This window comes from Chenopodium quinoa, unplaced genomic scaffold (assembly GCF_001683475.1).
Source record: "Chenopodium quinoa cultivar QQ74 unplaced genomic scaffold, ASM168347v1, whole genome shotgun sequence".
NCBI lineage: Eukaryota > Viridiplantae > Streptophyta > Magnoliopsida > Caryophyllales > Amaranthaceae > Chenopodium > Chenopodium quinoa.
The window spans coordinates 2305304-2318926 of record NW_018742879.1 but is presented as its reverse complement, the minus strand read 5'-3'; the positions used below and the strand labels follow the sequence as shown (position 1 = coordinate 2318926).

The 13623-nt window shown below is 33.2% G+C and overlaps 2 protein-coding genes across 2 annotated transcripts; both read left to right on the top strand.

Moving 5' to 3' along the window:
* Positions 1–1157: 1157 nt before the first annotated feature.
* On the top strand, positions 1158–2863 carry LOC110726236 (gibberellin-regulated protein 6-like). The gene is made up of 3 exons (XM_021905695.1): positions 1158–1319; positions 1439–1487; positions 2327–2863. Exons 1-3 carry the CDS (start codon positions 1254–1256, stop codon positions 2506–2508), a joined length of 297 nt encoding a protein of 98 aa, XP_021761387.1. The 5' UTR covers positions 1158–1253; the 3' UTR covers positions 2509–2863.
* A 9655-nt stretch (positions 2864–12518) lies between these two features.
* On the top strand, positions 12519–13623 carry LOC110726235 (gibberellin-regulated protein 6-like). Its single transcript, XM_021905694.1, has 3 exons — positions 12519–12731; positions 12820–12868; positions 13058–13623. The coding sequence occupies exons 1-3, from the start codon at positions 12666–12668 to the stop codon at positions 13237–13239; spliced, it is 297 nt and encodes a 98-aa protein (XP_021761386.1). The 5' UTR covers positions 12519–12665; the 3' UTR covers positions 13240–13623.

Genomic DNA, 13623 nt, shown 5'->3' with positions numbered 1-13623 from the left:
TATAAACAACACGCTTTAACTATTAATTCCAGGTGTCAATGGGTCGGGGCAGGACAAATGTTGATTGGTATTTCAAATCCCCTACCCATCCTCGCTTAGAATTTCCATTTTCAATCCATCACTATCCTTATGACTGGTTCGTTGATTTTTTTTTTTATTTTGTATATTTCCTGTAGATAAAACTTAATTATTTGACAAATCACAAAAATAAATTTATTCTTGAATAAGCTCACTAAAACTCATTGTAAAGATGAAATGGCTGGGGTGGGTTGGGGTAGGGCAAATTGGGATGGATATATATTCTAAGATCTACTCCTGTCCCCACTATCTATAGTGGGTATGATTTTATTACCATTTCCGTCCCAGCACCGGTCTGAGCCACTTAATCTAGACCAAGGTCGGGGATGGAACATGTCTTTTATCAAACCTGTCTCACTATCACTGACATATATAGTATCAATGCTTATAATGGTTCTAATTTAATCAAATCACTTTTGTCATTTCTTTTTTGGTAAACATGTTACTAATTACTACTATTTGACAAAGACCAATTAGCCTCATTGGTACAATTAAAACGCATTTAAATTATCCATTCGAGTTTATTTGTGAAAATTTATATATGAGGTATCTACAGTTTACATATGAATGATACTGATCTGATTTACTTGGTAGTAAAAGAATTATACCACCTTTATTGCTTTTTATGTGCAACGAATGAATTTTTTATGTCATGTATAAAATACCTATTTATTACGAATAAAAAGAAACAGAGGCAGTAAATAGCTTTTCAATATATAATTTTACTTACCAACTAAAACATAGTTCATATAGGTTTATACCTGATCAATATTATATTAGTCATAGTTGCCTTATTTTAAGTAAATCGATCACACACTAGATTGTATAATGATTAATAAAAGATTAGTTTACCTATTTATTTTCAACATAGTTACTAACCTAAGTTACACTTCTCCTCACAACTTCACAATACAAGCTCAGTGATATTTGCGGGAGAATCAAAGGACAGTTATGGGCTTTTAACGTTGATAGCAAGACCATTAACTAAAAGTCAATGCATAAGTATAGTATGTTCATATAGGGCTTCCACACTAAGTTAATTTACACCTAATTAATCTATAAATACCCCATTAAGAACAGTAACCTAGGCATTCCACATTAAGTGAGCTCAAATACTTTAGTTAATTTTTTTTCAAAACTCCCTCAAAAACCTCCCTTCCTAAGTTTGAAGCAAAATGGGCAATATGAAGGCCCTCTCTATGCTTTTGGCCCTCCTTGTTTTTTCCATGCTTGCCACTGAGGTAATTTTGTTAATATCTATTCTTTAGTTTGAGGCATTTGTTCCATAAATGGAGTACATTCTTAAAAACAAACAAGCTAATTTTTTGTTGTTTCACGTTGTGTTTTGTCATTTTTCTAGGCTTTCGCAAGGCATTACCAATACGGAAATGGGAGTTTGAGGCTTTACCGTAAGTAAATTACTACTGTATAAAATTAATGTTCTGTTTTACATTTTATGTGACAATTTAATTCTTTTTTGCTCTTCTCATTTGGTATATGTCAACCACACAATAAAAACAGATACATATAAGTAAAATTTGTGAAATACAAACTAAAAATATTGCAAACGTATAATAATATTACATTTTTTTTTATATAGAAAAACAAAGTCTGCCTTGCGCGTTTGAAATTGTAAGGTACTTGATATATTGTAACGGTGAATATGACTCTAAAGTAAAGTACTTGGTATATAGTAATTGCGAATATGATTCTAAAGAAAAAAGTTTTATTCAAAGAAAATGTACTCATATACATAATTATACTGTACTACATTTCGTACATCCTTCACAAATGATTTTTAATCTTACATATTATTAAAGTTTTTTAATCTTAAATTTCATTAAATGACTCACACATGCATGCACATATTTCTATAGAAATCTAAAGCCAATAGAATAGTGCCAATTTGTTGATACAAGTACACACCATAGGTATTTTAATGACCTTAAAACTTAAATAATATTCATGTCACACATTAATCAATCACCTATACCTTTAAGCTTACAAAAGTAAATTAATTTGTGATAGTTTTATGAAATGTACGTATTTTTTATTTATTGTTACAACAACAATCACCATTTCTATGTCAACGCACGATTTATACCTTTATTTCCTTAGTAAATTCTTAACAATTCTATAGTACACTTTATATTTGTTACAATTTTTTTTTTTTTTTTTTTTTTTTTTTTTTGGAAGGAACTTTATATTTGTTACATTAATAATATGATTTGGATATGAAAATGAACAGAATGCCCAAGGCGATGTAAGAAAAGGTGCTCAAAAGCTCGAAAAACTGAGGAATGCAAGTTCTTTTGCAATAAGTGTTGCCGAACATGCCTTTGTGTTCCACCAGGTACCTTTGGTTACAAATATCTCTGCCCTTGCTACAACAACTGGAAGACCAAGAGGGGAGGCCCCAAGTGCCCTTAATTACCTTCACGTTCTTCAATTTATAGGCGGGAAAACGAACATTGCTAAAGTTACTTAGTAGGTAACCTACCTAATGCCCTAATGGGCGGACTACATACGGTATTTCCAGAATAAAGGACGTACAGAATTCTATCATCTACTACTAAGTTCTTTAGTACCAAAATATGTATGTGTGCATTTTTATTTGTTTTGTAGTTGTGTTACGTGTTACTACGTACTTCGCGGCCTAATTAATCTGATGCTCCATTTTGGGGTCTATATTTGTAAACCCCACAATCGAGAGCGTGATTGGACTTTAATTTTTGGCCATTTTGTATTCTATTTGAATTTATAAAATACTTATATAATTTTAGACATTGCTCATCATTCAATTCAATGCTTTTCCATCCTCATTTGAATCATATATTATGATATACTTATAGTCCTTGATTTAGGAACCATTACAATTATAGTAACTTGGAATTTTATACCCAAAAAATATAATATTAGCTTATAATTAATAATTGTTCTCTACATGGAGTACATGGATAAATGTTAGTTGTCATTACAATAAAGTTAAGACAAAATTGGCTTCAACACCAATTATATATGGCTTTTTTAATCACCAACTATGTTTATAAAACTTTTTGAATGTGTAAAATTATTATTGCTCCGTTGTTGAATGTCCTTGATATACTTATTGCCAAAGAATGTACAAGAAATACAAACAAACAATTTGAAGATATTTATGAAATCAAATGTATTACTTTTGAAACCGATAGTGTAAAATAAAATTCAAAGGTTAAAATCGCCATTAATATATACTAGGAGTATATAATTAGGAGGGCCTTCTATCCAAGGGGAACACCTAATTTATCATTGTAAAACTAGCTAGATAGACCTACGCAACTTATAGTAAAATTAAATTCGCTATGAAATGTAATTTAATTTTGGATATACTGTACTCTGTATTGTATGGGATGATATCGGTGCCAATATCATGCCATACAGACCCGAGTCAGGTCAACCCTTGGACACTAGTTTAGCATAACGGCTTCAAGAACATCATATCGGCATAGCTAGATTATGCCTGCTCAAGACCAACCACGTGGCAGCAGGCTGCTTCCAACACGTGGACACCAACCACTAGCATGGCATGCAACCACCTGACGGACAATTTTCCTATAAAGAACCACTAATTTGCTCCTTTGCAAGATATAACAAATACTCTCTCTCTCTCTCTCTCTTTCTCTCTCTCTCTCTCTTCTCTTCCGTTCTCATATCTTCTTCTTGAATTCATCATTGACTTTACCATCGGAGTGGTTTTCTTCGGACACACCCCAGGGTTAGCTAACTTACATTGATTGTGTAGGTACCTGGCTGGACGATAGGATTTTCACAGATCCTGGATATGGGTTATCGGAGCACATCCGGAACAATTGGCGCTAGAAGGAGGGGGTAGTGATTACTTCTATCGCCTAAGAACCTAACACGATTGAAATATGGCCGAAAACAGTGATATACCGAGAATTAATAATAAAACTCCAAGAATTGGTGAGTTAAATATTGTTATGGGTAATAATGTTAACATCCCAGAAGTTACGATAGAGGATAAAATCCATACTATAATGGGAAATCAATTTAACATGCCCTTAACCCTTGAACGGCGAAATGCTGATATACCAGATCCCTTGCCGAATTTACTCCGGAGGAATTGGAGATAACAGCAAGGGTAATGAGAGCCATGAATAAGAAAAGGAAGGAAGCAGGAGGTACTATCGTTGGGCAGGCTGGGGCTGGACAGACCTAGGAAGTACCGATAGTTAATCTGGAGAGCCAATTTACAATGCAGCACACTCCCAAAGGCATCAAACCCGAGAACCATCACCTATATGGTTGCATTCTTCTTCCGACAGGGAGACACAGGGGCAGTCAGTCTTCCAGTCATATCAGTGACTCAAGGTCTCAAAGGCAAAGAACCCCTGTGAGCACAAGGCAACACGTAGCGCGAGCTATTATAAGACCCAGGGCGTCACCGTTTACTCAAGAAATTCTTGATCAACCGATGGAAAAGATCAAGATGCCGACATGCAAGTATGATGGGAAGGGTGATCTAAGAAGGTACATATCATCCTACGGGGGCAAATCGGAGATTTTTTGAAGCCGGCCTAGCTCTGAGCATATTTGTTACACAAATAAGCTCACTTGTGGGGAAAATCGGATATTTTTGAAGCCGGCCTAGCTCAACCAACTGAGCATATCTACTACTTAGATAAGCTCACTTGGGGGGTAAATCGAAGATTTTTGAAGCCGACCTAACTCAACAAACTGAGCAAATCTGCTACATAGATGATAAGCTCACTTGGGGGGCAAATCGGAGATTTTTGATGCTGGCCAAACTCAATGTTACAATTATAATAAATAATAAATAAAAAGTAAAAATGGGAAAAGAAAGCCCAAACATATCATCATAAATTAAAATGGGAAAAGAAAGCCTAACATATCATCATAAATTAAAATGGGAAAAGAAAGCCTGAACATATCATCATAAATTAAATTAGGAAAGAAAAGCAAGAATATGTTAAATCAAAATACACTCCAAAGGTTGAAATGATAGAAACCAACCAAGTCATTATCTAACTCGCACTTAATTAAGCAGATATTCAGATGCACTCACTTGGGCAGCTAGTTGTATGAGATGATATTGGTGCCGATATCATGCCATTGCCATACGAACCCGGGTAGGGTCAGCCCGTGGACACTAGTTTAGCATAATGGCTTCAAGACCATATCGGCATAGGTTATGTCTGCTCAAGACCAACCACGTGGCTGACTGCTTCCAACAAGTGGACACCAACCACTTACATGGCATGCAGCCACCTAGCGGACAATTTTCCTATAAATAGCCACTAATTTGCTTATTTGCAAGGTAACAAATACTCTCTCTCTCTCTCTCTCTCTCTCTCTCTCTCTCTTTTCTCTTCTTATCATTCTTCTCTTCTATTCTTTTATCTTCTTCTTGAACTCATAACTAATAACTTTATCATCGGATTGGTTATCCCCGGACACACCCCTGGGTTAGCTAACTTACATTGATTGTGTAGTTACCTGATTGGACGATAGGGTTTTCACATATCAATCCTGGATACGGGTTATCGGAGCACGTCTGAAACATGTATATCTAACGTATAGGGTCTTTAATGTAAGTTAAAAATAATTCGAAAGAAGGATAAATTTCCTATGTTTCATTTTTGGTGCTCCTTTATAGATTATTGTCACTGTTCGATCACAATTTGTGGAGATCTTTAAAAAAAATCAACTTAAAAAAACAATACATGTGCATGTAAGGTCTTATTTTTTAGTCTCAATATAAACACTTCAACAAAATCAATTTTTTGTAACTTTAACAAAAATGTAATAAATAAGTTGTATATTAATGGTTGAAGATGTATATTAGCAAACTTATACCATATTGTAGTCAAACCAAAAAAACTTTTTTTTTTTAAATAAAAAAAAATCCAAAAAAAAAATATGTCATTGCTTACACATTCCACTCAATTATGCATGAAATTTTTTCACGTTGATGCAGAATTAAATAAAGTACCAATTCATGTTCATAAATCATAACACCCACGTTACTTCATCCTGATACTTCGGAAGGAAAATCCTCAAATTGCTTGAATCGCTCTTAAGTCTTAACCTCAAGGGGATAAGGTTTTTTTTTTCCCTAAATAATAAAATGGTGTACAATTTTTATTATCTATATGAACCATTTTGTCCCATTGTAAATTTGTAGCGAAAGAATTTTCACATATACGCATATTTTTATTTTTATTTTAAAAGTACCACAGTATATGTATGGCAATTATAGTTAGGAGAAAATCCAAGTCTCTCTCTGAGAAAATCCAATTTGTGAAAATCCAATAGAATCTTTTTGTTTTATTTTTTAAATAATAAAAGTAAAATAGTAAAGTGTCACAAAAACAAATGCATAAAGTTGTGAGAGGAGATAAACTGGATTGTTAATCTCAAACATTAATTAACAAGGGCTTCCTCGTTAGTTAGTGGACCTTTTTCTGGCAGATAAACATATTTTCATATGAAAGGGGGTTCTTATACAAATATACTTGGCATTTTTGACCCATAATTTAGTTTTGATCTGAACAATAACCAAAACTAATACTCCATATTTGATTTCGAATGTTTTCGTAAGAACATGAAAAATAAAATGGTATGTGTGTCAAATATGTTTTCCTTAAAAATTTAACATGTTGTAAATTACTACCTTAAAATTAATTATATTTTACAATTACTATATCCAGTCATTTTCTGGTTAATTAGCCCAAGTATGACATCACTTATTACCAAATGTAGTTTATGTCATTCTAATCTTATCTTTGTGACCTATTAATTAATCATCTTATTACCCAAAATATGAAGCCGAAAAATGTGATCTATGACATTTTTATCATTTATTAACGGTTTTCCCTTATTAGCTAGCGTTAATGTAAATTAGAATTATTGTGATAAGTGATGTCATATATAATTGGGCTATTTTGCCAGAAAATGGCTAGAGGCAGTTAATTTCGTTTATACTCATTTAATTAATCACATTTTTCTACACCTTTGTGTGAAATGAAATGAGAAAACATGCTTGGTTCATTTAATTAAATAAGAAAAACTATTAAGCTCTTGTTCACTTTCTTCACCTACCTTAATTTATTGTGTTGCTAAACTAAAACTATTTTTACTTGGCTGAAATTATATTTATTGCAATTAAATATTTTTTTGGTGAACTTAAATATTTTTTTTGGTGAACTTAAATATATTAACTAAACTAAAATTATTTTTACTAATTAAGATTTATTTTTATTGATTTTCTATTTTATTTATTCTTTAAATAAAATTACTGATTTTCTCTTATTTAAACATATTTTTTTTGAAAAAATACACTTTAATAATCCCAACTTTCGATTATTATTTTGCAATAATCCCAACTTTCAGTTGTGTTTTCTTTCTTTGTTTTCGATTACCGTTTACCTGATGAAAAGGTTAAATTTTTTTAAACAAATTATCTGCCACGTGTCGCATGTCAATTGGCTCAAAAAAAAAAAAAAATTTTAGATTAAATTAAAAATCCAAAAAAAAAAAAAAAAAAAAAAAAAAACCGAAAAACAAAAACCACCCGCCACTAACCTCCTTCCCCAGCCGACCTTCTCCCTCCCCTGAACCATCGTCTTCGATCCAAGCCCCACAATTCCGACCTCCCTCCCTTCCCCCCACGTTGAAAACATTCCCCTCAACCCATTTTTATTTCCGTTTTTCGGCATATGGAGGAAAGATAAAGGGGGTTTTGGGTGGTTTTGGGTTGGGGGGAAGGAGGCAAGGTGGTGTCGATAGCTAGGTTATGGGATAAGGGTAGTTTTGGGGTGAGGGAGGGAAAGGGGACGATTTTGGGGGCGAGGGTTTTGGTTAATGGTGGCTATGGGTGGTTTTGGGGTGGGGCTGAGGAGGAGGCTGGCCACACAGTGGTTGTGGGCTGTGGTTTGAATTTATTTTAATTCTTTTTTTTAAAAAAAAAAATTTGGACCAATCATGCCTAGACACGTGTAAGGTAACTTAGAATAAGAGGTCATTAACTTTTGTCAACTGGTTTGAGATTTAAGAAAGAAAACACATGTGAAAATTAGGATTATTGCAGAATAATCGAAAGTTGGGATTATTAAAAGTAAACCGGAAAAAGTTGTGATTATTAAAGTGTATTTTTTATATTGTTTTTACTAAACTCAACTTATTTATACTGAATTTAAATTAATTTCATAGAATATTATAATTTGAATAAGGTGAAGGGAACAGGGCATAAGTAGTTAATTGTGCAGTAGATGTCTACTAGGTTAGTTTATTAAAGTCTTGACTCAAGATCTACAATCAAATCTTGTCTGCATCACTGCCCATTGTGACTCTCTTCTACATTTAAAAAAAAATATAAATAAAAACGGTTGCCTAGTTAGTTTAGGCCCTTCTTTCTCCACCTAAAACTTGCTAAAATGAATTTTTTTACTGAAATTATATTATTTTCGCCTAAACCTTTAATTATTTTGACTGAACTTAAATTATTTTTACTTTTTAAAACTTATTTTTATTATCAGATTCTTTATTATATTTGTTTTTAAAATGCTTTTTACTAATTAAAACTTTCTTTTATTATTGAAATACACTTATTTTACTAAACTTAATTTAATTTTACAGAACCAAAATTAGTTTCAATATTTATTATTTGAATAAGGTGAAGTGAGCAAGGCCTTAGTAAAATGAGCTAAGGCTGAACAATGAGAAAAATAATAACCGCTCAAGTGTGTTTATAGTACAAAACAAGTTAATGTTATTAACCATGCTTTTTTGGCATACTTTCTTCTTATTCAAACACATTTTTTCAATTAGAAAAGAATAAAAAAAATATTAACTATTGATTACACCAATTGACACATAATTTTATCATAAAATTACCAAACTATATACCAATTTAAAATTTACAAACTCTTAAATGTACCTGGTTCACACTAATTTATTGTAGACCACTAATATTAGAGAAAACATGGTTGTTTTATTAATAAAAAAAAGGTTATTATATTAAAATAAAGGTTAATATGTTGAAATAAAAGTCATTGTGGCATTATGAAAGCTATAACAGGTTAATTTAATTATTTTTTTTATGAAATTTTTTATATACTGGTCACTATGAATAATAAAGGTCACTATGGTAAAATTAGAGTCACTATGTTCAACATAACGTTATATTTCAAGTTCACAATAATATTAAAAGTTACACATATTTTAATAAAAGTTATTATGCTAAAAATAAGGTTACTATATTAAAATTAAGGCCAAATTAGAAAATAACACCCAATAAAAACCCCGATTTTGATAATAACACCTGCCAAAAAAAAAGTTTTATTATAACACCACCAAAAATCCCAAAACTTTGGTTTCACCACCCAATAACGGATTTTTGGATGGAAACCGTTAGTGGGGCCCACTAGGGACACGTGTTAGTTGTTTATTGCTTTAAAAAAAGAAAAATACAAAAAAAATAAAATTAAAAAAAAAAAGAAAAACCCCTAAACCCTCACCCAGCCACCAGCCCCACCACCGACGGTTGTCACTCCACCGCCGGAGACCCCCACTGTCGCCGGAACACCTTCCTTCACCGGCACAACATCACCACCACCGTCGCCCCATCATCACAGCAACAACCCCATCACCACAACAACTGCCGAAGCGCCGAAATCCAAGCCCCATCACCAGCCCCAACCCACTAGCCGGAGAAAACCACGCCCAATTCCACACGCATCCCTGCCAGATCCAATTGCGACCTCACCCCTTGCTGGCGACGCGAATCCACGAACCTTAAACCAGCGAAAAGGATTGTTGGTGGCTGGTGTGGTTTTAACGGAGATTGGGAAAAAGAGGTGGTGGTGGCGACTTTTCCTTTTCGTCGGTGTAGGGATCGTGGTTTCGACGGTAAAGGAGGGGCTATGGTGGGTGGGGTTGATGGCCAGTGATTTCGCCAGTGAAGGAAAGGGTTCCGGCAGCAGTGGGGGTCTCCGGCGGTGGAGTCACGACCGCCGGTGGTTGGGTTAGGGTATAGGGGTTTTTCTCTCCTTTTTTTTTCTTTTTTTTAAACCAATAAACAACTGACACGTGTCCCTAGTGGGCCCCACTAACGGTTTCCATCCACAAATCCGTTAGTGGGTGGTGAAACCAAAATTTTGGGATTTTTGGTGGTGTTATAATAATTTTTTTTTTTTACAGGTGTTATTATCAAAATCGGGGTTTTTATTGGGTGTTATTTTCTAATTTGGCCTAAAATTAAAGTTACTATGTTCAATATAACGTTAGTTGCATGCGTACAAACCTCAGGGTCTACAATAATATTATTGTGGACTAGTTCCACGCAAGTTTTTCCCCATACGTATGAAATTATGAATGGAGTATTATGTTTATATCTCGCAAGCACAATTAAGTGTGGTAAATATCGACCATAATTGTAAAGTTTTTATTACTTGCCTTTAATATATGGGTAAGAAGAAGAACTACGTAGTACAACTTTTTGTGCACCTTTCCTTTTCAAAAAAAAGAAAATATTAGGTAAATACAATGTTTTTGTTTATATGACATGATAGAATCATAATTAACCTCCCTATCCACCTTTTTTTAAATATTGGTGTTTTTTGGGTAACAAAACTAACAATACAACGGCCAAAATTGACATGTTGGTATATAGTTAGGTATGAGAAATTGCTGTAAAAAGTTCCCATAAAGCTACCCTAAAATACATTACTAAATTTTGCTCCGATTAATTGAAGGCAAAACGTTCAGAACTTCAGATCACATTAGGTCACTACACTCACTAACCAACCCTCTAATTTTTCTTTTTCTATGCATGAATATATGTGTGCACTTGCACACCGATCCATGACCAATCGGATTGATAATTTGGTTATTCAAAAGTCGAAAACTAGACCGGCAATAAACAATCAATATCAAATCGGGCCGTTAAAACGTTCAAAACTCATATTGGACATGTTCGGAGTGATATAAGACATTTTAAAAAAAATATCTACAATACTCTATTGTATGGAAGAAAGATTTGAAAACTCAGTAATTCAATTCAAGCGTTGTTTGAAAGCCTTCTATAATGATTTTAATGTAGAGAAGGTTTTGCTTAAGATCGGACTCACCGTGAGTCCAATATATCTGACAAGGATATTCTATTCTAATATCTAACAATAATAATCTAATACCTGACAATAATAATCTAATATCAAACATTAATAATCTAATACCTGACATTATTTTCTCCTTCACCACTGACCCTCTTCTTCTTCCATGCATGGCTACAATATTTTCTCTCTCCTGAACCCTCATATTTCACATCATCTCTAACAAGAGTCGTGAAATTGTTGTTCTCATTTATCAACAAATTGTTGTTATTATCCAACAATTTGTCGGGTCCTATCCCAAATGAGTTGGGACAATATTCTTCATTGATAAGATTCAGGGCAAATAACAACAAGCTCACTGGGTCAATTCCTCGAACAGTTGGTGGACTACTAAACATAAATTTTTTCGATCTTGGAGATAACCTATAAGTCTGTAAAGATTAAATAAAAATTTATATTCCCTGCTTTAGGCAGCATCAACCATCAATACGGAGTATATAATTGGCTGGAGGTACGGAAGAGGAGGCAGAGAGTGGTGGAGGACCTGGCACCATTGATGGGCGGGAGGAGAGAAAAAGGGGAAGAAGGAGAACTGGAGAATGGAGATGGTGGACTCACGGTGAGTCCGTCTCACCCAAAACTTTACCTTTAATGTATTCCATAATAATCTTCCCAACTCTTTTGACTAGAAATTTAATCTTTGCAAACATGCCAAAATTGAGCCTCATTATGACCAAAAAGAAAATTATTTTAAGAGGTACGATTTTCCCCTTCACTTGTATTTCACTTATCTACATAAAACAAAAGGATATCATCATACGTACAATTTGTGCCTCGTTTTGTAACTATAAATATATGACCAAATTGACTAGATGAGTAGATGGACTGTGTAATACGTATTTGATTACAAATTTACTAGAAGTAGTATATGCATAAATTGAGAGTATCATTTTATTTTCAACCATTACCAAATTTAACAAGATGCGGTAACCAACAAAACTTAAAATTGAAGACAGGAGATTTTAGTACGTATATGATTACGACTATTTTTGGATGATGAATGAACATTATTACAATTTACTTCAACATCTCCAATATTCCAATTTGATTAATATAATTTAATAGTTGATTAAATAGCCAGCCTACTCTAACACAACTCTTCACAAGAGGAGGTCAGCGATATTAGCGGAGAAAGGGACATATGAAAATGGCCTCTAACTAAAAAGTCAATGCATGCATGCTAAACTATACTTTGGTTTTTTTTTTTTTTTTTGCTAAACTATACTTTGGTTTAGTTTCATATGAGTACGTCTTCCTAATTTAGTAATTGTACCCAAAAAAATCTATAAATACCCCATCTTAAACACAAACCTAATCATCCACAATTCTTTCTCTCGGTAATATTTCATAACAATAAACTCGAAATCCTCTTCTTTTCTCTCCTTTTGTAGCAAAATGGCCAATATTAAGGCTATGTCATTGCTTTTGGCTTTCCTCGTTGTTGCTATGCTTGTCTCTGAGGTAACTATGGCCAATTGTAAGACATTCTTCCTTTACTTAAGTAGAAAACTTTGCATACTAATATTGAATTCATAATTTTTTTCATCAGACTTTTGCTGGGACCAACTACTATGGGAATAACAGTTTAACACTTGCTCGTAAGTAACAAAAATTATGTTTTTATCAATAATAGAATTATAGTTTTTGTTTTCACGTCACACTTTTAAATTATACTCTTTTATTTCGAGTCTATAAATTATGTGAAATTACTACTTTCCTAGGAATAACACATGCATGTTTATATACGTGACAATATAATTAACATTAGTTTCATGAAATTAAAACAGAATGCCCTGGACGTTGTAAGCAAAGGTGCTCAAAGGCTCGTAAAACCGAGGAATGCAACTTCTTTTGCAACAAGTGCTGTCGAAAATGCCTTTGTGTTCCACCAGGCACCTTTGGCTACAAAGAACTTTGCCCTTGCTACAACAACTGGAAGACCAAGAGAGGTGGACCAAAGTGCCCTTAATTTCATTTCTTAATCTTCTTAATAAAACTATCCAAATTGACTTAATTTTGAGGCTACATAACGCTGTAATATTAATGATAGTTGATATATTTTGACAAATCATATCGAAATATATCATTTATCAATTACTATTTATGTATTGTTACGTACATTGTGATTTTGTGAGCTAGTACTTATTAAGCTTGCTTTAATATAGTACTAGAATGTATTTGTTTTACATTGTGATTTTTATTTTATCCCATCGCTTCATTGAGGGGTATATTTCTTGTAAACCCTTCTATTGAGAGCGTCATATGGCAAATATTTCTAGCCATTTTCTATTTTTACATTTGGCAATTATTGTTCATTGGATTGGTTATAATAAAAAATCAAAAAAAAAAAAAA